Source organism: Asterias rubens, chromosome 3, assembly GCF_902459465.1.
Source record: "Asterias rubens chromosome 3, eAstRub1.3, whole genome shotgun sequence".
Taxonomy (NCBI): domain Eukaryota; kingdom Metazoa; phylum Echinodermata; class Asteroidea; order Forcipulatida; family Asteriidae; genus Asterias; species Asterias rubens.
The window spans coordinates 14,816,342-14,839,193 of NC_047064.1; the positions used below are offsets into that span (position 1 = coordinate 14,816,342).

Sequence of the window (22,852 nt, forward strand, 5' to 3'; positions counted from 1 at the left end):
ATAAAGTGTGATACACGAAGTGTGGGCCTTGGACAATACTGTTTACCGAAAGTGTCCAATGGCTTTAATGCACCAATAACAAAAGGGGGAGGGGTCAAAATCATACGGTGTAAACAAACTGCAAACCTAAAATTGTGCAATATGACCTCCCAAACTGACATACAGATTTGATCTAGTATCTACAAGGCACACATGATAGGGGTTTCTAATATGTACGTGAAACACAACGAGCAAAACCATCAAATGCTTTGGATGTTTTGCAAAATACTTTGTCCAAAATTACTCACAACAGAAAGAAACAAGAGCAGTATTCAAACCATTTGCTCTTTAACCTTTTAGCAATGTCCAGTACAATGACTTGTTTGATTGCGAGTTTGGTCAATGTTAAGCATCCAATTGTGACCCAGGCAAGTTAATTAACAAACACTATTCAAATTTAATTTGCAACTGGCTAAATTGTGTAGCATTTCAGTGAATGATGTTCTTTGTTGATTGATAAACAATGTTACAATAAACAACTGCCAAACAACAACATAGCTGTACATATGTAATTGGTCAAATATAATTACTTTCCTTGGACACCAATACTGCACCCATCGATCCCCAACAGCCACGCGCTCATTGGTCCATTTACAACAACACGGCTAGAACATCAGTGTGTCAACCAATCACGTACAAGTAAAAAGCTGCTCCCTGGTTGGTCAATCATAACTAGGTTGCTAGGATACCAACCTTCCAGCCAATCACCTGTCGGTCGAAACCACAGCTGAAAAGATTACATGAGGACGACTCATCGTTCCAAGCTGTACAACACACCATACGATGATGGCCCTAGATGTAAAAAACAAAACAATCAAATATTTATCCCCGGTTTAACAATTTGAAAAATGCAGTTTGAAATCCACTGATGTAGCAGCTGTCTCAATGTTATTTATAATATCAATTAAACAAATGATGTGTTAATGATGAAGAAAAGTTGTTTAAAGGCAGTGGACACTATTGGTAATTACTCAAAATAATTATTAGCATAAAACCTTACTTGGTAACAAGTAATGGGGAGAAGTTGGTAGTATAAAACATTGTGAGAAACGGCTCCCTCTGAAGTAACGTAGGTTTTTTTTTTTAAAGGTAAATTCTCACTCAAATAACAAAATACTTGAGGCCTGAAGCCCGTTATTAGGCATGGGAAAGCACACCAATTTGTGCAACATGAATATGTGTTTCTTTCATTATTCTCCTGCAACCTCAACGACCAATTTTAGTCCACATTTCAACAGATTTTATGTTTTATGCATATTATGTTGGAATACACGAAGTGAGAATACTCGTCTTTGAAAATTACCAAAGGTATGCAGTGCTTTTTAAAAAACTACGGTACTCTTCAGGTATCAAACAAAATATATATATAAAAACACAACAATGGTTGTTGTTGCTCTACTTACCATTCTATTGTTTCTGGGCATCCTTGCAAGTCGTACTCCATTCAGATCATACAGACGAATATGACGATTGTCATGTGGAATAGCAATCACATTATTAGTCAAAGACACCGACAACCTACAAGGAAATACAAAAATACCAGCATAGTTAATTTTTAAACAGACTCAAAATAGGTAATCTGTGAGTAGTTTTCTATGACTCAAACATTACTCACCTGTTGATGCCCGAGTCAGACCTAATCATTGCGATCGGGGTCCTCATATTTTTCAGGTCCCATACTTTGGCGGATCGATCGTCAGATCCACTCACAATTTTGTCGCCGGATGCGAAGGCAGCCGAGGTAACAGAGCTGTCATTGAAAGAAAACATTCATAAATTTAGTTATGGTTCACACGTCCAAGGGAAAGTACGGTGTTATTGTAGGAGGAGCATACCAGAAATTGCATTTCAAGAACGATTCACTAGACCAAAGGCCCTGTTGCTCAGAACTGTAACTGGAAGAAAAACAAATTCTTTAGAAGACAATCAATGACTTCAATCTGTAGCCACCAAGAATGAGGACAATTTCACAATGATTTAAGACGCGTCTTAAATGTGTAACATGTCCCAACTCAAGACACTTCCGAGGAACGATTTTACAAAAGATAAGAAGAGTTTAACCTTGGAAACACCCATGAACCCTTCGTAATTTAAGATCGGTATGGTAGTTATATTTGTATATTAACCTATGTAGCTTGTTACATAGTGGTGCTGCTGCCGTTGGCTGACCATTGTGATGTGAGAGACGGGCGCTATGAAGAAATTTAGTCTTATTGACACCGACAGATAGAATCCATTACTCATTAGAGTTTGAATGACGAGGAAATTATCTGTAGGCTGTTGCATTAGTGTAATAAAACACGTATGAAATAATAGCCTTTGGAACTAGCAAATTCAGCCTGAAACCCATATGCGGAAGACGAGTTTTCTGAAATCAATCCTAGAACTGAAAATCTGCTGGTAATTTTAAAAATAGGTTTTGCTTAACAGATGCAGGCTACCAGCCAAAATGTAAAGTATGTGTATTTGTTTGTCATGGTTCCTCGCTACTGTTTACTTAGCAGCACATAATTGCTAAGCAAGGATTGGAGCTTGGGCAACTGAGGTCGAATCTAGCCTCCATCAAGTTTCAGAGAAAGTTAACAAATGAGGCTAACTTCAAATGGAATTTCAGAACGACCAGAAAAGAAGAAGTAGATGTGTCTATTAGAAAGCTGATGCATTTATTTATGAAATTAGTTAGTATTTTAATGCAACAACACCTCTCCTTGTTTTGTCTATCAGACTAATCTTTTTTGTAATTTTTGTTTGCACCAACACCAAGATAATGGACCCTTCCCATGAAATATGCTAATTACATTCACGCATGTGGTTTTATATGCGGAAGACGAGTTTTGTAAAATCAATCCTAGAACTGGTCTTACAAAGGCTCAATCTTACGGTTCGGACTCGTAAAAAAAAAACTAGGATCAATTTTAAGTTTATGAAGAGTTCTGTGAAATCGACCCCAGTAATGAGTTTTCCATAGCATCCTTACTCTGTGTGTCCCTGGAAGACGTTAACGGAGTGGATACTCGGATCTCTGAAATCCCACAATCTGAAAGTTGTATCGGCCGAGGACGTAACCACCAGCTTCTGAGAAGGATGGGCACAGCAATGAGTCAACTGCTGATCATGACCTACAACACACAAACATACAAGAGAAAATAAAGTAAAATAGTCCTGGGCCTTATTTCGTAGAGCTGCCTTAGCACCAAATAATGCTTAAACAGCTGTCTGCTATTAGCAGGAATGAGCAGCATACCAGTCACAAATTGTACATTTGACGTGGTATTTTGGCTGCTGGTAAAGTTATTCTGCTTAGCAATAATCTTGTTGTGCTTAGCTTTTTTTATGTGTAAGCAGCTCTATTAAATTGGCCCCAGGTTTTAGTATCTAGTTGTAATAGTAATACACCTTGATCACTTTAATATTGACTGAATACGACACGTTGATCGAGTTTTACACATTTGATGATCATCGGCGCATTCGCACGGGACTTGTTTGCACATACCTAGTAGTTATCAACGTTTATATCAAAACACTAACACAGACTAAAACACAGGCTTGTGGAAAGGAGATTTAAATTTTCTAAACATCTGTAGTACTAGCATTTTGTCAACCTTTAACAGCACAACACTTTTCCATGGATATATTTATTTGATCCTTAAGTTATAAATAAAACTTCCTTGAAATTTCTTCAAAAACTTTGTAGAATCTAATGAAATTAATTTGCTCCAGAACCAAACATCCTTTGTTTGTACTGTGTACAGAACGGTATGTTGACCCTGCTTTTGCATTTTTTAACCCTCTTGAAAGAATGTGTATTTTTTATTCGGCAGCCATTTTAAAAGTGTTTTGCTTTTTTGAGACACGCGGTATAATGGAGATCAATATTGATTAGTGACTCACCTGTGAGTGTGTGGACAATAGCACGGGTATCCACATCGTACAAGTTGGCCGTCCTATCCCATGATGCTGTGACCAGCTGTTTACCGCCAGCCAGCCAATCAGCGGCAATGATTGCACCAGAGTGCCCCTCCAGCTGTGACTGGGGGGACTTCACATAGACGATGTTCTCATTCTCCACACCAACTGAAATCAAACAGATACGAATGGTGAAGTAGGCTACATGTAATTATAAAATAACAAATTCTGTTAAAGCGCATTACACATCAACCGTATGTGTTTTACACTATTGCCCTGGTCGTTATTAAAGCGCATTACACATCAACCGTATGTGTTTTACACTATTGCCCTGGTCGTTGAGCCAAAAACATCCCTTTAATCTTAGTTTCTCAGCTCCCTGGGGAGATACAGCCCCGAGCTGTCATGACGCTCTCAAGTTTTTTTCATACACAATATCAACCTCTACCCTCGCAGGTACCCATTTATACCCCTGGGTGAAGGGTAAAGAGAAGCAATTGTCGTAAAATATCTTGCTCAAGGACATAAGTGTCACGACCGGGATTTGAACCCACACTCCGGTGAGTTAACCACCAGAACTTTAATTCAATGCTCCACTCGATCATGACACTCTACATGTGTCCGGTTGTAGACCTTTCCTCACATTCCAACTATAGGACCGCTGTTTGAATCACGCCGGGGGCACTTTATGTGGATTGGGTTTTCAGTCCCTACTAATTGTGTGGGTTTCCCCTTTAGTATTTATATGGGGGTTTTCCTCCAACACCTAAACTGAAACTTCCTTCATTGTCTTCTCCCTTTTGGGTTCTTGGCCAGTACAGTGATAAAGTTTCTCTTGTCTGAGAGACCCTGACTTCACAACCAAAATGAATTAACGAAATCAAAGGGCAATAACTGTCCAAAATCAATCCAGCCAATCGAACCGGGAGCACTAGGGCAAACCCCTCTTATTTTCAGTACATGCACTGGTTTCTTTTATGTGCCTCATACAACACACCGGACCAACGACTTTACATCCCATCCAAAGGACCCAGTAACAGTGATCAAGTGCCTTGCTTAGGGACACAAGTGTCACGACTGGGACTCGAACCCACACTTGGCTGATCAGACGCACCAGAGCTTGAGACCACGTGCTTATCTGCTTGGCCACGTTATAATGGCTTCACACAGCATTCTCAGCATTTCTTGGCCAGTATGGAAAGGGTGTTCTAGTTCCAAATTCTGAATCAGGGTTAGAATTTTGTGTAAAGGTTAGTTTGTCTTACCGTCTGGCTCTTCTTTGTCTGATCCATCAACATCATCGCCAGAGGATGGACACGATTTCTGCAGATGCAAAAATTATAATCAAGGATATAAATGCACTAGCAACCTAGGCCCAATTTCAAAGATATGATATCGATCACAAATAGTACATGTAAAATGGTTCTTTGGCTGAAAAACATCATTTTGTTGTGTCCAGCTACATTTTTGTGCTCAGGTTTATGAAATTGGGCCCTGGCCCCTTGAAGTGGTCTTAGAATTTGTCTTAGAATGTGAAAGGTCATGGGTTTGATTCCAACTGATGTGCTCGAAAGTTAAACAGAACAGTAGGTACATGTGTGTATAACTTATTCTAGCATCAGTCCCATGGCATATTAGCGATAGAACTATGTACTAATGCTAGATATAGAAGCGTAGTACCTGGATCTCAGAAAAAGGCAAAAATAAATAAATCTGGACTTAAATAGATGGGCTAGATGGGCTGTAATCATTAAACAAATCAACTTAAAGGCAGTGGACACTATTGGTAATTGTCAGAGACTAGCCCTCACAGTTGGTGTATCTCAACATATGCATAAAATAACTAACCTGTGAAAATTTGAGCTCAATCGGTCATCAAAGTTGCGAGATAATAATGAAAGAAGAAAACACCCTTGTCACACGAAGTTGTGTGCATTTAGATGGTTGATTTCAAGACCTCAAGTTCTAAATCTGAGGTCTCGAAATCAAATATGTGGAAAATTACTTCTTTCTCAATAACTATGGCACTTCAGAGGGAGCCGTTTCTCACAATGTTTTATACCATCAACCTCTCCCCATTACTCGTCACCAAGAAAGATTTTATGCTGATAATTATTTTGAGTAATTACCAATAGTGTCCACTGCCTTTTAAGTTGTAATTCCACCATAATGAACTTCAATAACCCACACTTTTTTTCTGCTAATAGATGTGACTTACACTGACGTCAGTAACTTGGTGTATGAGTGGCGGCAATGTAACAGTAGATTTCCAAATGTGGGCTGTGCTATCACCAGAACCTATAATCAAGTAAATTAACCAAGAATTAACTTAACTTTCTAATTGATTGATTGCAATAAGCGTCATCAACCACCACATTTGATGTTTTAAACAACGCAAAAGTGCATTTGTGTATGCGCTACGCACAGCTCTTAGCCAATGATAGCTTGCACGCGTGCAAATTTCATCAAATATGGTGATTGATGACGTTTAGTGCAATCCATCTACTACCAAGGATGTCATTTTCATTCATTGTTTGTGTTCATTTAAGGGAATTTTTCTTGTCTGGATATTTTTGGCCAATTTTGTTGCGTCAATGAAAAACACTGCATCTTGATTTTCTAAAAACATTGTATCTCGTACAAAAATGCTGAGCAAAAACATCTTATCTGGGCCTTTACTTGTTTTGTTTGCACATCCAGGCTACTTTAAAAGTGATAGGAGGTTTTAGGGATAGAAACGGTTCAAAGAAAACTTAAGCTTAAGTCATTGCTTTCCCAACATTACAAACATTAATTTTCAAATAGGGATCAAGTTTGAGATCTTTAAACCTTTGGATATAGGCTGTCAAGAACCAATACTGCAAATCATTGTAAAACCTACTTTGAACCAATGCAAATCATCATGAAATACCTACTTGTAAGAACCAAGGATTCTGTTGGATGAAACCGAATAGAGTTAACAGAACCAAGATGGCCCACATACTCCAAGACGCACGCTCCCGTTTCAATACACCACAGTCTGGCAGTGCGATCTGTAAAAAGGAAGACACAAAAACCTTTCACTCACCTACATACTTAGGGCCTATGTGTCTCCCAAGAGACAATGGTCCAGAGGTTAGACTGCAGGACTTTGAATCATACCAAGCTAACCGCTGATTTTACAACGACTAGGATAAGTTTTGTTGTCTAGTTTTTAAATCACAGTTTCTTGATTTGCGCAATTTATAATCATAAACCTTAAACCAATGTTTGTATGAGAGAGATTGGCTGTTGTCAAATTGGTGTTTATATCCCCTTGTGGGACTTTGCTGAGTTCCCTTGATGGGAAGTTCATCTAAACAAACAAACAAACAAACAAACAAACAACAATGCATCGTCGAAAAACCAAGGCTGGAAAAAACATCACCTTGTTATTTGAGAATAAAAGTTACAACTGCAGTAATCAATTTGTTATGCAAATTCTACCTGCACCAGCTGTTCCAAGTAATGGCATGTCCCCTCTGGACACGCTGACCTCCCAAACTCCATCTCGGTGACCTCTGAAGTGGCGCATTTGTTGACATCCAGAGGTACTCGCTCCCTTGAAGCTAAAGACATTCTGTGGGTTTTAAATCAAAGGTTTTCCAAATTAGTACAACATTGTTAGAGCCTGCAACATCTAACGCCACACTTCGAGGCCCGTGAATTATGCCAGAGAGTGGCCTCAAGCCTAGGTGAACCCACGTCCATATGCACCTTTCACCTACATTCATTTTACATGGAGAAAATGCAGCTGCCAGACGACACCTCTGACCAATCAAACACAGATATGGCAAGTGCTATGAAATCATGGTATCCAATGAAATCACTGGTTCTGAAAAGCAAGTGCATGTCTTTATCCTTGTGGATAAAGACAGGGGACCAGTCTTAACAGTGTAGAGACTGTTAGCCCATAATTACATAAAGGGCCCAGAAAAACTGCTATCTTGACGGTAGATAAGTTGTACACTATTTTGTGTTTACTGTCATATGGCATGTGGTTTTTAATCCAAGTCTGACAAGCAAGACATTCTTGTGCTTAGAAGGTGTTTGAAAGTTAAAGATTTTGTTCCGATAAGGGGCACTTCTACGAGTACAATTTAAATTTTTATTGAAACTTTGCAAAGGGCACCACAGTAAAAGCACAGGGCACCAGGGCAGTTGCTGTTGGTGCTGTGGGTTATTTCAGAGCTTGGAGTAGGTATCGATCTCCTAACAATCTTGTTAACCACTCACCTTGCCTGTTGTGGGTTTGTACTTTGGCTTCATGATCAGATTGGACAGCTGGGTGGATGCTGGAATTACAAAATATTTAAAAATTTAATTAAAACTATTATTTTAATTGTAAGTAAGTGGCCCTCGAGTTTGAACAGCTGAGGGAGTTGCCCACATCTCAAGAGTGTACCTTTGATCGACATACATTGGGGGGAAAAGGACAGACACATCAAATAACCTCATTCCCTTAACCCCGATGTAGACTCAAAGATGCAAACACAGCGTTTTCCCACAGCATGCTTGGAATAACATTGCCTCTGTTGCCCTAGACTTCGTTAAATTCAGGTCCCGTGCTTAAATTGGGTCAGAGTAGTGTATGAGCTACGTATGAATGAGGGCACACAAAGGAGCTCAAGTGCAGCAGTGCAGCAGTGGACTCTATTGGGTCAAGTCTACTGTTGCCCCTGGTCCTGGCCTTTGTACACTCTCTCTCAAACGTTGCCCAAAGACTGTAAGATGCCTTTTGCAAAATGAATTTGGCCTTGCCCTTTTAAAGATGAACCTACAGGCCTGCCACAGAGTCTCTCAAGAGTAAGACAATGCGTAATAGCAAAAGGACAGTAGATTCTAGCAATGTCTTCCCCAGACGAAAATACGATCATGACTCTGGCCCATCACTTCTTGGCCGACTGCAGTCCGGTTGGTTGGGCCAAAGCCCAAATCAAAGTTCCCAACAGAAAAACCCCGAGTGCCCACTACTTTTTGAAAACGGCCAGAGTATCCCCTTTCATCACCTTTGCTCCTGACGCTTAGTCGAGCAGGCCCATCAAAACCATCAGCACCTTCAACAATTGGGACTTTCCCACTCTGGAACGCCTCCAACTTTTCTGTTAATGCCTCCACTTTATCCTGCACTGAAAGATTTCAAGCAAATGGCATTTGTAAATAGCTTTGGGTCATATAACTGGTTATTCGTTTAACTGTAAACAAAGTTAAAATCTGTTTTCAAATTGACTGAAGCAGACAATGAAAAGAAGGGGAGGGAGAGGGTTTGTAAAAAACGAAGACCACAGTGACAAAAAGACAAATGTGAGCACCAGATGCTATAACAGGGAGAACAGTTGCTGTCCATTTCATTGAAGAAATTGTCTTTTCTTAATCCCCTACAAAATGTAATACATTATTTTCAATCCCCTACAGTTTGGTATACACTTCACTTTATGATAGATAGCCTCGTTCTCTTTCCATCCTCTATGGTATGATAGAAAAAACAATGAAGGTAGTGGTAGCCCTTAAAGGGAAGGTACACATTTGGTAATTACTTCAAACAAATTTTAACTTAAAAACTGACTTGGTATAAACGAGCAGTGGAGAGCTGTTGATAGAACAACAATTTGTTGGAAACGACTCCCTCTGAAGTAACGTAGTTTTTGAGAAAGAGGTAATTTCTCAATAAAATAATAAAAGACTTCTAGCTAGAAGTCTTTTATTTCTATGTGAAAGCACACAATTTCGTCCAACAATGGTGTTTTTTCTTTCATCATTTTCTTGCAACTTTAATGACCAATTGAGCCCAAATTTTCACAGGCTTGCTTTTTTATGGTTACGATGGGATACACCAAGTCAGAAGACTAGTCTTTTACAACTACCAAACGTGAAAGACTAACTTATTACATCACAAACTGAATGAGCTTGAGAACGGTGCTCACACTTTTCTTTTTTTCACTTTGCCCTTTAAGACTAACTTATACATCACAAACTGAATGAGCTTTTGTAGCAATAACTACTTTGTCAGATGCACTTTGCTTTGTAAGTCACCACCCCTGTGATTTTTGGTTATGTGACTGTGAAGATTGGCTATAGTGTTCTATTTGTCATCCTGGTGGTAGATCCTTGAAATGAAAGTGTGTTGAACTTTGCTTCTTTTACAGATGGGCTAATAGTTAGTTCCAATGGGAATCGGTAGAAATGTGTAAACCGATTCAATGGAAGTTACAAGTTCTGTTTAACCAGTTAGAAATATACATGTAGAAGAACAACCAAAGATGTAAATAAAACCATCTCAGTCAAAGTCAACGTTTGGGGAGTGAGACGACACCCCATTATAAACAAAGATGTCTTACACTGGAGATTTTCTGCATACATTCCCTCAAATTCATGCTCTATCTGTCCAAACAGCTTAAAGAGGCGAGTGTGGTATGCCTGCGGGAGGATGCTGTCGCCTGTATCCAACCCTCTCTGTCTTCCTGCTGCCTCATTGTCTCGCATACGCTGGATGGACAAGCGTTGCTTGGTGGTCTTCTTGACACTTCCTTGGTCTGTTGGCATTTCTACAACTTCTTCTTCGACCAGGGTCTGTGTGAAAAACAAAGTCAAGATGAAATGTAATCTTCACTTTTATCAAAGTCTATTTTAACATCTGTTTGTTTGTTTGTTTGTTAGTTTGTTTAGATGATCTTCTCGTCAGTGGCCTTTTGGCAAACTCCTAGAGTCCTCCATACAAGCATGACAAGGGGATTTAAAAATTTGTTTATTAAACTATAATAGTAAGCATATTCTATTTGGATAACCTTCACCCGTTCAAGTCTGTTTGTAGCTAATTAATCTGCCTCGCGAGTAAGCGTACGAATTGCATAAATCAAGAAACTATTTCTTCTTTTTTTTTATATAATTTTTGCAAACATCAAAACCGAGTGTAACCTTTCTAGATTCTGGGTACATTCAATGGATGACATTATCATGATCAAATGGCACCCACAAATTCCAATGACCAATCAATTTAAATTGAAAAAATATCAGTCAAGATCAATTTTAATAATATTATTTTAACATACACAACTGAATTTGTTAGACAGTCTCAAGAGTACTGACACTGACAGTTAGCTGGTTAGTTTATACCCCAATCTTATTGCTGTAATACATTGTTCAAAACTTATAAAAGATTATATCATGATGAAGACATAAACAAACAAAAACACATTCGTTTTGATCATGTCAGACACAACATTTAGTAGGTCTTTTTAGTATAAAATTAAAACACAGACATGACAGACAGAGAACTAAAATTTATACTCAAGAAATAAGCATCAACCAGAGACTCACTCACCGAGAGGCATGAAAGTAAAGGATCCAAAAATTACTCTTGTGTTAAAAGCTGCTTCCGTTTTTTTCTACTATTAATAAAATGTTTATTTTTAGACGAGGGCAGTATTACTTTTTATCCAGTTGTTGAGGAAATCAATTTGGCTGTCTTCTTTTTTTACGCTTTAGAAACGGTCTGAATTCCCGACTGGTAATGCAGTCCGTATGCATGGTATAAGAAAAACAACAGCACCAGACTTCAAAATTTCAATGTCATAATGCCAAGCTTAATTTTGCTTTCAATATACCTTGAGCGTACTCAAAAATACATCACCCTATGGCACCCGACTATGCCAAATTTTCAACATACGTGGGTGTGGCTACATTAGTGGGGGTTGTATTTTTAATGATTTGGCCAGATTTTCAGTTAAATTGAAGAATGTGAGTGAACAATACAACATTTCTCATTTCCCTCTCACTTGAAATTGTGTTTAATTTTGAATTTTATCAAAAAAGATCATGCGAGCCAGATGACCCATTCAAAAGCGCAAACACTTATTAGCAGGTACGACATAGACAAGTCTACGTCTGCTGGCTAGGCCGGCTACATACACTTTGACTCGAATCTCGACTCGACCATCGACTCGCTGCTGCGTGAACTCATTACATATGCAAATTATAAGGAGAGTTCAACCAATGGGAGTTATATATGCTTTGTAGAGGACAACAACGTCCAATCATGTTCTAGTAAACTAGAAAATGATTTGAATATTGATAGATTTATGCGAGGTACACGTCGTACACAGCTTCATGAGCAAGTGCACAGCGCAACCATGCATGGATAGGCGACATAATCATTGTCACTCTCTTTGACCTATAATCTCTTGAATGTAAATAATCCAAAAATTACTTACTGTATGTTATGAATATCAATAAAATAAAAAGTGAGAGTTCCTTTTTTGTCCTGGTAATGATCTCTTTGCAGCAATACTAAATAATCTAATGTTACTTTAAAATTTTAAAGGGCAAGTCTATAATCTAGGTCATGTTTTTTATCTAAAATTGACTTTAAAAGGGATTAAAGGATTTTCCATAATATGGACATTCAACCATTCAGCCTAATAAGTAAACACTACTTGATGACCTCATGTACATATTCAAAGAAATAACCATGATATAGGCTTTGTTTTCAGAAGGTCTGTCAAAGTTGTTATCCCCAGTGGGCAGAACACTGCCTTAGCAAAGCAGGGTCACCACAAGGGTACATCCTATTTATGCCAACTTTTTTACCTTGATCAAGCCACTTAGAGCCCCGAAAAACCCTACAAAACTTAAAATGACCTTCCCTAAACACGTCTTGAAAGGCAAACAAATTGCTTTTAGCTCAATATCGTGTTTTTCGTGTTGTAAAATAACTTGAAACACGAAGGAAGTGGAAGATAGCTCTGTACATGTTAAGCTTAGGCCACCACATGTCAAGACGGCCGGGTAGTCTTGCGTTGTCGTGATCGCCCATTGCATTGTTTGATGTCATTGCATGCATGCGCCAAGCAAATTATGCACAAACGCAGCACGCATACACGGCAGCCATTTTGAAAGACTTGAATGTGCCGAATTTCCCGTCAAAATTCTTCACCATATCGCCCAAAAATTTAAAACAATCCTTACGGTAAGTGATTAAGCAATTATTTATTTACGAATACAGCTAATTATTGGGAGATTATGTCGGTCGGAATGTTAAAAAAATCGGTTATTTGGTCAGAAAAATACGATTAAATAGGCTTGTTTTTCATGGAAATCCCCGTGTCCACGCCCGTATTTTTCCATTAGTATGGTTCGGAGCGTTTCGCTGCGAATTCAAACACTTTTACCACGGGATTTCGAAGCTCAAATATCGCTTAGATAGTTAGTTTTCCTTGTAGATTGTTATCGGGTCTTAAGAAGTTCATAATGATTAATGATTTTGTACATTATGTTGGCTGCATTTGCTTCCATTGGCTGTCTGACGAGCAATGAAAGTGTGGAGTACGTGTGTGTGGTGCCCCAGCTAGCTCGCAGCTTCCGCGCGCAAGATAATGAATGAATGTGAACTCGGTGCGATGCGGTTAGCTAACAATCTCTGCAGATACACAGTCCGCCTCCGACGACCATGCTGATGAGAACAAATCTCACCTTTGACAATTACCCCCAAAAAGAATAATTGAAACTGGTAAAACACTAGAAATACAATTACATCAAATCATTCACACTAATTGCCTCACCAAATGATTCTAAAAAATAATTTAATAATGAACAAAAAATTATATTTTAAAAAAATTATTAATTTTTTACAATATTGTCAACTGCATTCCTTATCAATATGGAGCAAATAATATTCAAATTTAAAAAAATGTCATTCAACAGTAATTCCTTAGATCACTGTACATCAAAGGTTTACAATTTTTAAAAAGTTTGAAGTTGTAAAAGCGTAATTATCCGTAATATTAAAGACACTGACTGAGCGACTGCTGAGCGTACTGTAGTCGACTACGGTTAGCAACACAACAGAGAGTAGAGACAGTCCGCCCCTGCGTCCATGTCTTATTAACAATTACCCCCAAAAGAATAATAGAAACTTGTAAAATACAAGAGAAAAGAAAACAAATATTCCCAATCATTTTTACCAAATATTATTTTCAATGGTTTTACTTTACAAATTTAATTTTAAATTAAAAAAAATGTCTTACTTTTTGTAAAAATATTGTCAACAACATCCACTATCCAGCAATACAAAATTTAAAATATCATTCACAAACAAAAAGACACTAGACTAGTCTTGCCACAAACTTGTTTACTTTATTTAGACCACTGAATGTAAAATGTTTACAATTTCTAAAAAATATTAATTTACGCGTAAATTTAAACTGTAAGTAATTTGTGACATTTGCACTTTCATTCCCTTGCCACTAGTACAGTAGTCACTACAATTAATAAAAGTATCCATTTTAGGTGTATCAAAAATAATAATTCAAAGTCACAATCACAGTTGATACAAATAGGTTTTTACTATAAAGCCCGGTTCATACTTCCTGCAAATGCGAATGCGATACGAATGTTGATTCCCAACAAAATTCGCACCGAGTTGCCCTGTGCTCAACTCACTTGCGAATATCGCTGCGAAAGGAGGGTTGTAACGTCAAAATCACGTCAGATTCGCTTTGCATTTGCATTCGCATGAAGTATGAACCGGGATTAATGCTAACAAAACCACTTCAAGGCGCAAAGTATGTACGCTTGTTTTTTAGAACCATTCAATATTTTTAATCCCATAAAAATTAGTGTAGATCTACAATAAAACTAAGCAGTGAAAAAGTCATTGAAAAAGATCGGAGCCTTTTTGAGATATCACCCTAAATCTGGAGTGGTTTTGAAGAATGATCTAAATCAGAATACTCAATCTGACAAATGTTTCATGCATTGCGAGAGAGATAGAGTTGAAAGATCATCTGCCAGACTGTAATTTTGGCAAGTTGAAAATATTATCACTGCGAGGACATTCACAATATTATGGCTTGACATCGCTGATGGGCGCCTTGTTTTGCGAATATTGCAAATTTTGAGGATGTGCCATGCAATGCATAAATTATGGCACTTGATTGGTGGACAAAAACTGTCAAATTTATACATTACCACTATAGGCTTACATGTTCGCATTTAAAGCGTAACTCAATGAGGGAAACACAGGCCGGTGGAGGCAACAATAGTGATTGCCTCCATGCCAGCCTCGCTACCAAGGGCAGCACGCCGTATCGATACCTCTCGCCACTAACCCCTGGGAGGGATGTATTAAAAAACAACGCTGATTGGCCCAGGAAATTGTACGCATTGTAGTTTTAAGATATTTGTATGTTGATCACGCCCGCATTTTTTATGACACGATTACGTTTTTTAAAAACAAAAACAAAAACATTCTTTAAGACGAAAAACATGCGTGCGCGCGTAGAAAATATTGAATAATGTACACTCATTAATGGTTGATTTAAATGTGCTAGCATTATACCACATTTAAATTGGCCAGTTCCAGGGGTTATGATCGAGCAAGGCATGCTGGGGAAAAATGGCGCAGTGAGATCGATCACCCTTGGGAACGAGGTTGCCTCCATGCCTCCTCCTGGTCATTGCCTTGATGTCCTGGAAATGCTCCAGCAGAAATTTACAGTTTCCTCAATAGGGTGTGCTCTTTACCAAGGAGGAAATGCCCTGGTGCCATTGCCCTTTCAAAAAGAAGCATTTTTATACAGGCCTGGAAACATAAACTAATTCTGGGAATGGAACATTTCAAGGGGCATCAAGGCATTCAAGGCAAATAGTCGTGCAGAGACTGTTGCCTATGAAGTATTATAACACCCCTTACAAATATTCTGCCTTTTCATTGGTTTAGAGCGCGTCACATGATGTGTCTTAGTTTTACTAGAAACGCAGCCATGTGATAGTGCATCGTTTGCCGTGTGATAGTCCGACGACTATCACACGGCGTGCGATACCCCGACGTCTTTTTACCCACCTCGAACCCAATCAGTTGTGCATCTGTGTATCGGAAAGAGGCGTACAAAGGTTACGTGTACGAAGATGATAAATAGTCTGTGGGGTGTCAAAAAACAAATATTGACTGCTTTAACTCGTGCTATGGTTAAAACTATGACTCCCTCGGTGATCCCTGAACCGTTCCATTTTCCCTCGGCTGCGCCTCAGGAAAAAGAACGCTCCGGGGATCACCTCGGGAGCCGTAGTTTTAACCATAGTACTCGAAGCAGTCAATATTTGTATACTATCAGTCAGCACAGTAACACCAGCATGTACGCAGACTGGAACCTCGCAGTTACTCTGCCAAACCTTTTTTCCCTTTGTCCAAGTAAAAACAGTGTGTAGAGTAAACTCAAATGTAAATTGTCTAGATAGTTTTGTTTAACTGTTTTCTTCACAAAATGATCCGTCAATACAAGTTTTAAGTCAGAATGCATTATGGTGCTACATGTATATGTAGCCGAGCTGTCTAGTGCAGCTACAGAGTATGGATTTGAATTTCTGCCTGGCTGGTCACTATGCTTATATCTTTTAATACCATAATTGTTTTGTCCTTCCAATTGGATGCCTTTGGTCCTGCGTACTAAAATATAATACATGTGAAGAACCCAGAGCACTTATCACAGAAGAGTAGGGGATTACCTTGCTGTTTCTGGTTCACTGCAAGCAGCCTTGGGCCTTGTTCAAGGCTCGGCTTAGGCTCCAGCTCTAGTCTTCTGAAGGCGGGTTCATACTCGCTGCGATTCCACTGCGTAGGCACCGCACGGAGCCCAAGCATGAGATGGAGCCCATGCAAAATTGTGAGAATTGCCCTTGTTTGCGCTTAGAGGTTTTATCAGGTTTGCGAGCTACAGTCACTTTTGAGGCATCCTTGGTTTCAGGGATGTATACAGGCCCTCATTGTAATTATTATAACACCCCTTACATAAATTCTGCCTTTTCATTGACTGAGAGTGCGGCACATAATATGTCTTAGTTTTACTTGAAACCAGGCGGCCATGTGATAGTCGTTTGCCATGAAATAGTACAAAGACTATTACATGGCTCGCACAGTACCTAGACTGCGCCTCAGGAAAATAGAACACTCCGGGGATCAGTGGTGCCGGGGATCACCTCGGGAGTGGTAGCTTTAACCATAGAACTCAAAGTAGTCAATATTTGTATTTATATAACACCCAAGCAGATCCTTGCCATTTGATTGGAGGATTGTCCGTCACGTGATAGCAAATAAAAGTACCATTGCACGCTGAGTCACTCGCCGTGCTTTTTCGTTCCATCCGAAAAGTACCATTGCACGCTGGCACGCTGCCAGCGTGCAATGGTACTTTTCGGATGGAACGAAAAAGCTGAGTAAAAACAGCACTGCGTGCGCGTGTCTTTGGTAACGCAGCAGGTGTTACTGCAAGAACGCATAGTAAAATTACTAGCATTCGGCTTCTACAGTTGAAATTGTTTGTTTTGAAAGTTGTTTCTTTCAATCAAAATGACAAAGTTCTACTTGGATGTTATATAAAACAAATAATGAATGTTTTTCATTCGTGCAATGGTGCGAATATGTTCATTCGTTGAAAGCTGGAATGTTCCATTCAACTCGGCTCCGCCTCGTTGAATAGAACATTCCATCTTTCAACTCATGAACATATTCGCACCATTGCACTCATAAACATTCATTATGTGTATAATAATACCATGTGATTTCATCTGACTGTTACTAAAAGGCCAATTAGCACAACTGGTACAGGTGTTTTGGATTGAGAAAAGGAAATAACAACAATGACATTCCCTTCTTTTTTTCTTTCCCCTGGATTCTATAGCCAATGTTGACCGTCAAGTAATGTACGAGGGCAAGCATATTCACTTCTCAGAGATTGATCACAAACCACTGTGCTCGTACAGTGCCAAAGTCTGCAAACAGCGACGCCTCAATGGCTATGCTTTCTGCATCCGTCACGTTCTGGAGGACAAGACTGCCCCCTTCCGACAGTGTGAATTTGTGGCAAAGTATAACCGACAACGCTGCACAAACCCCATCCCAGCTAGTGAAGACCGCAAGTATGTGCAGAAATTCTGTGTTTTTTTTTTTATTTAGGGTTGATTTGAAGAAAGAAATTGAAAAGTTTCCGTATCACGCCACCAATTTTTCATTCGATTTGAAATAATACAGTAATATTTACCTCGCTGAGATATCCCTTCTTGTAAAAAGGAGTGAAAAAGTGGTGGCCGGATACGGAAAGTTATCCAAAGAAATATTGACTAGAGCGAGACTTGAATCTGCGACCTCTAGATCAACATGCTAGCTATCTAGTCATAATGTTAGCGGTCTCCCTATTTTGTCATTATCTTTGTTTCGGGGTGCCAGCCAGGAGCCATAATTATTCATATGAAGATAATTTCTTTGTGCTATTGTTGTGACATCTTTGTGAAAAATGCTTCTGAAAAGGAAATATTTTGCATTTATTCAATTAACCAAACTGCAAGGAACATTTTGCTGGCAAATCATTATTGGTAGCCAGTAGTCACTGTTGGCCTTGCATAGGCCTGGGCGAATTATTCGAATATCCTGTTAATGGCGAATAGGTTTTCCTATCCGTAACCGCGAATGCCTTTTTTTTCTTAACCGGATATCCGCATAGGGCGCAAATACCTATTTATAAACCGGATAGTTCTGTAATTACAACCAAGTAACCGGATATTCTTTTAATATTCGAATATCCGCGGACGTCGGGTGACAACTGAATGTTTTGTCTGAATCCTTATGAAACTTCTATTAAGACAACATAAAACAGCATAAATTAAGTATTTAACTATGCTCACCTCCGTGAAGAGTTAAAACAATGACATTTCTGACGTAATTTGTTCAAAGATTACGAAAGTTTTCCTTCACGTAGAGTCAATCACGATCAAAAGAAAAAGCAAATCGCTATCTTTAAATTAGATCCGGTTATTTTTATGAATGAACCGAGTGACACTGTTTAAAAATAATATCAATTCGCCCATACGATCTCATTCACAAACGAACAGCGCCCTCTAGCGGAAAAAAAGAAATATTTTTAATATTTTTTTTTTATAAATATTTTTTTAATAGCGCCCTCTAGCGGCGAAAAAAACTATTCGAATATCCGGTTTATTTTGGATAGTTGGCCAGCGGTATCCGAATATCAAAATTTCACTATTCGCCCAGCACTAGTCTTGCATACTATGTATGAGGTAACTGAAACATATTTGGTTATTTGGCAGTTATCATTATCAAAAACATTCATTCATTTAATCAGTTTGAAAGTTTTCAATTTGCGAACATTTGAGGCTATACATTTTGCAAACATGTAGTAGATGGGAGAGTAAAGAACACTTTACGTGGGTACAATTGAAAGGGTCAAAAGATCTTGTAAGAGCTAATGAAGTTATGTTTTTGTTGTTTCCCTGTCTGAAGGTTCTGTCTCAGCCACTTACAAGTCCTGGGTCTCGTCCCAAGAAAGGAGAAGAGGTGCAAACCAGGAGACCCGTCCAATGATCAACATGTAGCGGCAGAGGAACACACGATTGAGTCACACGTTGACAAACTCAAACCCCCTAAGGAAAAGAAGAAGAAAGACAAACACAAACGTAAGCATGAGAAGCACAAGAACAAATCCAAGAAATCCGATGTTCAGAACCACTCGGCAGTGGGCAGTCATGCGTTGAGTAGAAACTCTTTGGAGCTCCTTTTGAGAGCGTCACACAGTGGGTCGTTAGAATCCACGATACTTCCCCACTCTGCCACCGCGAATGATGGCTTGGACAATGATTTCGTCGCGGAGAAACCCAGGAAGAAGTCACGCTCACGGCAGTCGTCACTTCAGGATCGGATGCGGGATAAGCTCGAAAAGAACAAGGTGCGCTTAAAACTGCAGCGAGATCAAGAACTGCAGGCTAGGTTACAGCAGGTGACCAAGTCGTCGCAGTCACCAAGTCAACGCACTACCTCGCCAGCCTCATCCCTAGGTGCACCGTCCTCGAGTCTTTCCCAGCCACCACTGTTTGCGGACTTAAGTGACCACCTCCCAACAATGCCGCCGCATGTAACACATTCCAAAGCCAAGGTGGACACAGGTCCCAACTTGCCCTTTGCCGTGACCAACCTCCCACCATTAAGTGCCTCTGTAGTTCAAGCCCAAACTAAGAAACCAAGGACGTTATTCACAAAGAAGCTAGGACTTAAATCATTGGATAGTCTCCGTGACATTTATCAGGCGGAAGAAGAAAAGAAACTGGACCTGTTCTCATTAGGTGAGTCATTTTCACTGAACAAAACTATACAAGTCTCATATTAAAAGATGTTAAAAACAGTGGACACTATTGGTAATTACTCAAAATAATTATTAGCACAAAACCTTACTTGGTAACAAACAATGGGGAGAACGTTGACAGTTTAAAACATTGTGGAAAACGGCTCCCTCTGACGTGACATAGTTTTTGAGAAAGAAGTAATTTTCCACGGATTTGATTTTGAGACCTCAGATTTAGAATTTGCGGTCTCGAAACCAAGCATCTGAAAGCACACAACTTCGTGTGACCATGGTGTTTCTTCTTTCATTATTATGTGGCAACTTCGATGACCGATTGAGCTCAAATTTCCATAGGTTTGTTATTTCATGCATATATGATGAGATACAGCAAGTGAGAAGACTGGCCTTTGACAATTACCAATAGTGTCCACTGTCTTTAAAGGCAGTGGACACTATTTGGTAATTACTCAAAATAATTACCATCACTAAATCTCACGTGGTAACGAGTAATGGGGAGAGGTTGATAGTATAAAACATTGTGAGAAACGGCTCCCTCTGAAATGACGTAGTTTTCGAGAAAGAAGTAATTTTCCATGACTTTGATTTCGAGACCTCAAGTTTAGAATTTGAGTTCTCGAAATCAAGCATCTGAAAGCACACAACTTCGTGAGACCATGGTGAGACAAGGATGTTTTTACTTTAGTAAAAACATCCTTGTCTCACCATGGTCTCGCAACTCCGACTACCAATCGAGCTAACATTTTCACAGGTTTGTTATTTTATGCATATTTTGAGATACAACAAGTGAGAAGACTGGTCTTTAACAATTACCAATAGTGTCCAATGTCTTTAAAAGATGTTAAATTATGGAAGTACCGTATAATGCGTTGTTTTACCACAAACTGATGTGTAGTTAGCACTTGATACTCGGTACTTTCGCGAGTCCTGTTGAAAAATCCAAAATAAAAAATTTAAAAAAGGAAAAAACTAACCTCAAAACACGGAAGTGAAGTATGCAAACAGGCAGGTTTTTGTTTAAGAATATTTTACAAACGATCTTTCTTTTGAAAAATGCTGTTTTTTCTCTTAAATATTTATACGTCGGCATACAAGCCGCCCGGAGAATAAACCGCAGGAGTTCAAAAAAATGTCAAAATAAACTGCAGTTTATAATCCGAAAATTACGGTGATGATGACCAATGGTGGCAGACTGTCCATTCTTGTGTAAAGTCCACATTTGCTTCAGGAGAAAGGTCTGGAATCGAGGGTTACAAAAAAAACCTGTAAACATTAATTTTTATGCTCAACTGTAAAGTTAAGGAATTTATTGAACTCAAAGTCAACATTTGAACATAACTTTTAAAACAAAACAAAAATATTGATGTGAAAAAACACAAGATGGCCAGTCTTGTCTGGTCATGACTTTACTGGCCGGATGCTAAAATCACTAGCCTCGGGCATCCAGTCTCAAGTGTAAATTTTGAGTTGTCTATATTCAGACAATAATTGTCTGAATATAGACAACTCTCAATTATTGACACTATTGGTAATTGTCAAAGGCTAGTCTTCACAGTTGGTGTATCTCAACATACATGTATGCTAGTTGGTGTATCTCAAAATAACAAACTTGAGTTCATCTGTCGTCGAAGTTGCGAGATAATAATGAAAGAAAAAACACCCTTGTCACTCACACAAAGTTGTGCGCTTTTCAGATGCTTGATTTCGAGACCTCAAAATTCTAAATCTGAGGTCCCGAAATCAAATTCGTGGGAAATTGCTTCTTGCTCAAAAGCTACATTACTTTATAGAGGGAGCCGTATCTCACAATGTTTTATACTATCAACCTCTCCCCATGACTCGTTACCACGAAAGGTTTTATGCTAATAATTATTTTGAGTAATTACCAATAGTGTCCAACTGCTAGCCTGAAAAGTAATTGAGCCTACACCATGTACTTGTACATAACCCACATGCTGGTCACCCTTTGTACTTGATAAACGTTCCTATTGTTTTTCAAGAGTTGAAAATCATGCCTGTTTACAAGTGCACTTTAACCAATTTGTATTTTAAGTAGGATTTCAAACTTTGCATGGTGGAAATACGATATGTTTGCGGCAACACCATGTAATGACTATCTCTAATAAGTTGGGGTGGTTCTGAAAAGAACTGTTGGTTTAAACTCGACGTTCTTGCATTTTGACTAGGTACTTGTTGAGTTTTTCATCTACACTACCACACAGCATGAACCATACCATCAAATCATTGGTTTAGAAGCAGGTTCATGAAATGTCCCTGTACTGTACACAAAATCATGATCATACTGTAGCAATAAAAAAATTGTACAGTTTACAGTTTTTTGTTTCATTGAATATATTTTTGTTGTTCTTGATCAATTGTTTCCCCATGCACAAGCTCATGAGAATCGGGTCGAAACAGGCCAATACGCATGACACAAAAATATTAATTGTTAATTTTACTTGTGTGGTTTTTTTTTGGGGGGGGGGGGTAGGACACAAATCAATATTCACGACAATCATACAGAAACTTGTTTTCAAATACGCCAGATTGCACAGGGCATTCCAAACCAAAGATAAACACCAAGTGATCACCATTCTGAGGACCTTGTTTCAATAATTGAGAGGGCTTAGTTAAAGCTTCACAAAAATTGTTAATCTTTGCTGTGTACATTTAGTTTTTTGCTAAATTCAAGCTTGTTTCTAAAAAAAAATAATCCTTTCAAAACATAAAAACAGCATAAACAAAAG

At 38.8% G+C, this 22,852-nt stretch overlaps 2 protein-coding genes across 3 annotated transcripts in view; one reads left to right on the top strand and one right to left on the bottom strand.

Annotated features, from left to right (window-relative positions):
* Positions 1-13,996, bottom strand: LOC117287956 (WD repeat-containing protein 37-like). 2 transcript variants are annotated; one of them, XM_033768619.1, is made up of 13 exons: positions 13,986-13,996; positions 10,302-10,533; positions 8,973-9,092; positions 8,200-8,258; positions 7,411-7,543; positions 6,861-6,977; positions 6,164-6,243; positions 5,211-5,268; positions 3,931-4,113; positions 3,017-3,158; positions 1,655-1,789; positions 1,443-1,557; positions 1-831 (listed from the first exon to the last, which is right to left on the bottom strand). In XM_033768619.1, the coding sequence occupies exons 2-13, from the start codon at positions 10,504-10,506 to the stop codon at positions 712-714; spliced, it is 1,467 nt and encodes a 488-aa protein (XP_033624510.1). In that variant the 5' UTR covers positions 10,507-10,533; positions 13,986-13,996; the 3' UTR covers positions 1-711. The 2 variants fall into 2 exon arrangements, with proteins under 2 accessions (XP_033624510.1, XP_033624509.1); XM_033768618.1 differs by lacking the exon at positions 13,986-13,996 and adding an exon at positions 11,285-11,432.
* The window catches only part of LOC117287955 (INO80 complex subunit D-like), a 20,813-nt gene continuing 10,778 nt past the window's right edge, over positions 12,818-22,852 (top strand). Inside the window, exons 1-3 of the mRNA XM_033768617.1 lie at positions 12,818-12,928; positions 17,637-17,874; positions 19,253-20,088. Coding sequence (XP_033624508.1) covers positions 17,657-17,874; positions 19,253-20,088 — 1,054 coding nt within the window. The 5' untranslated portion in view covers positions 12,818-12,928; positions 17,637-17,656. The remainder of the gene's footprint in view (positions 12,929-17,636; positions 17,875-19,252; positions 20,089-22,852) is intronic.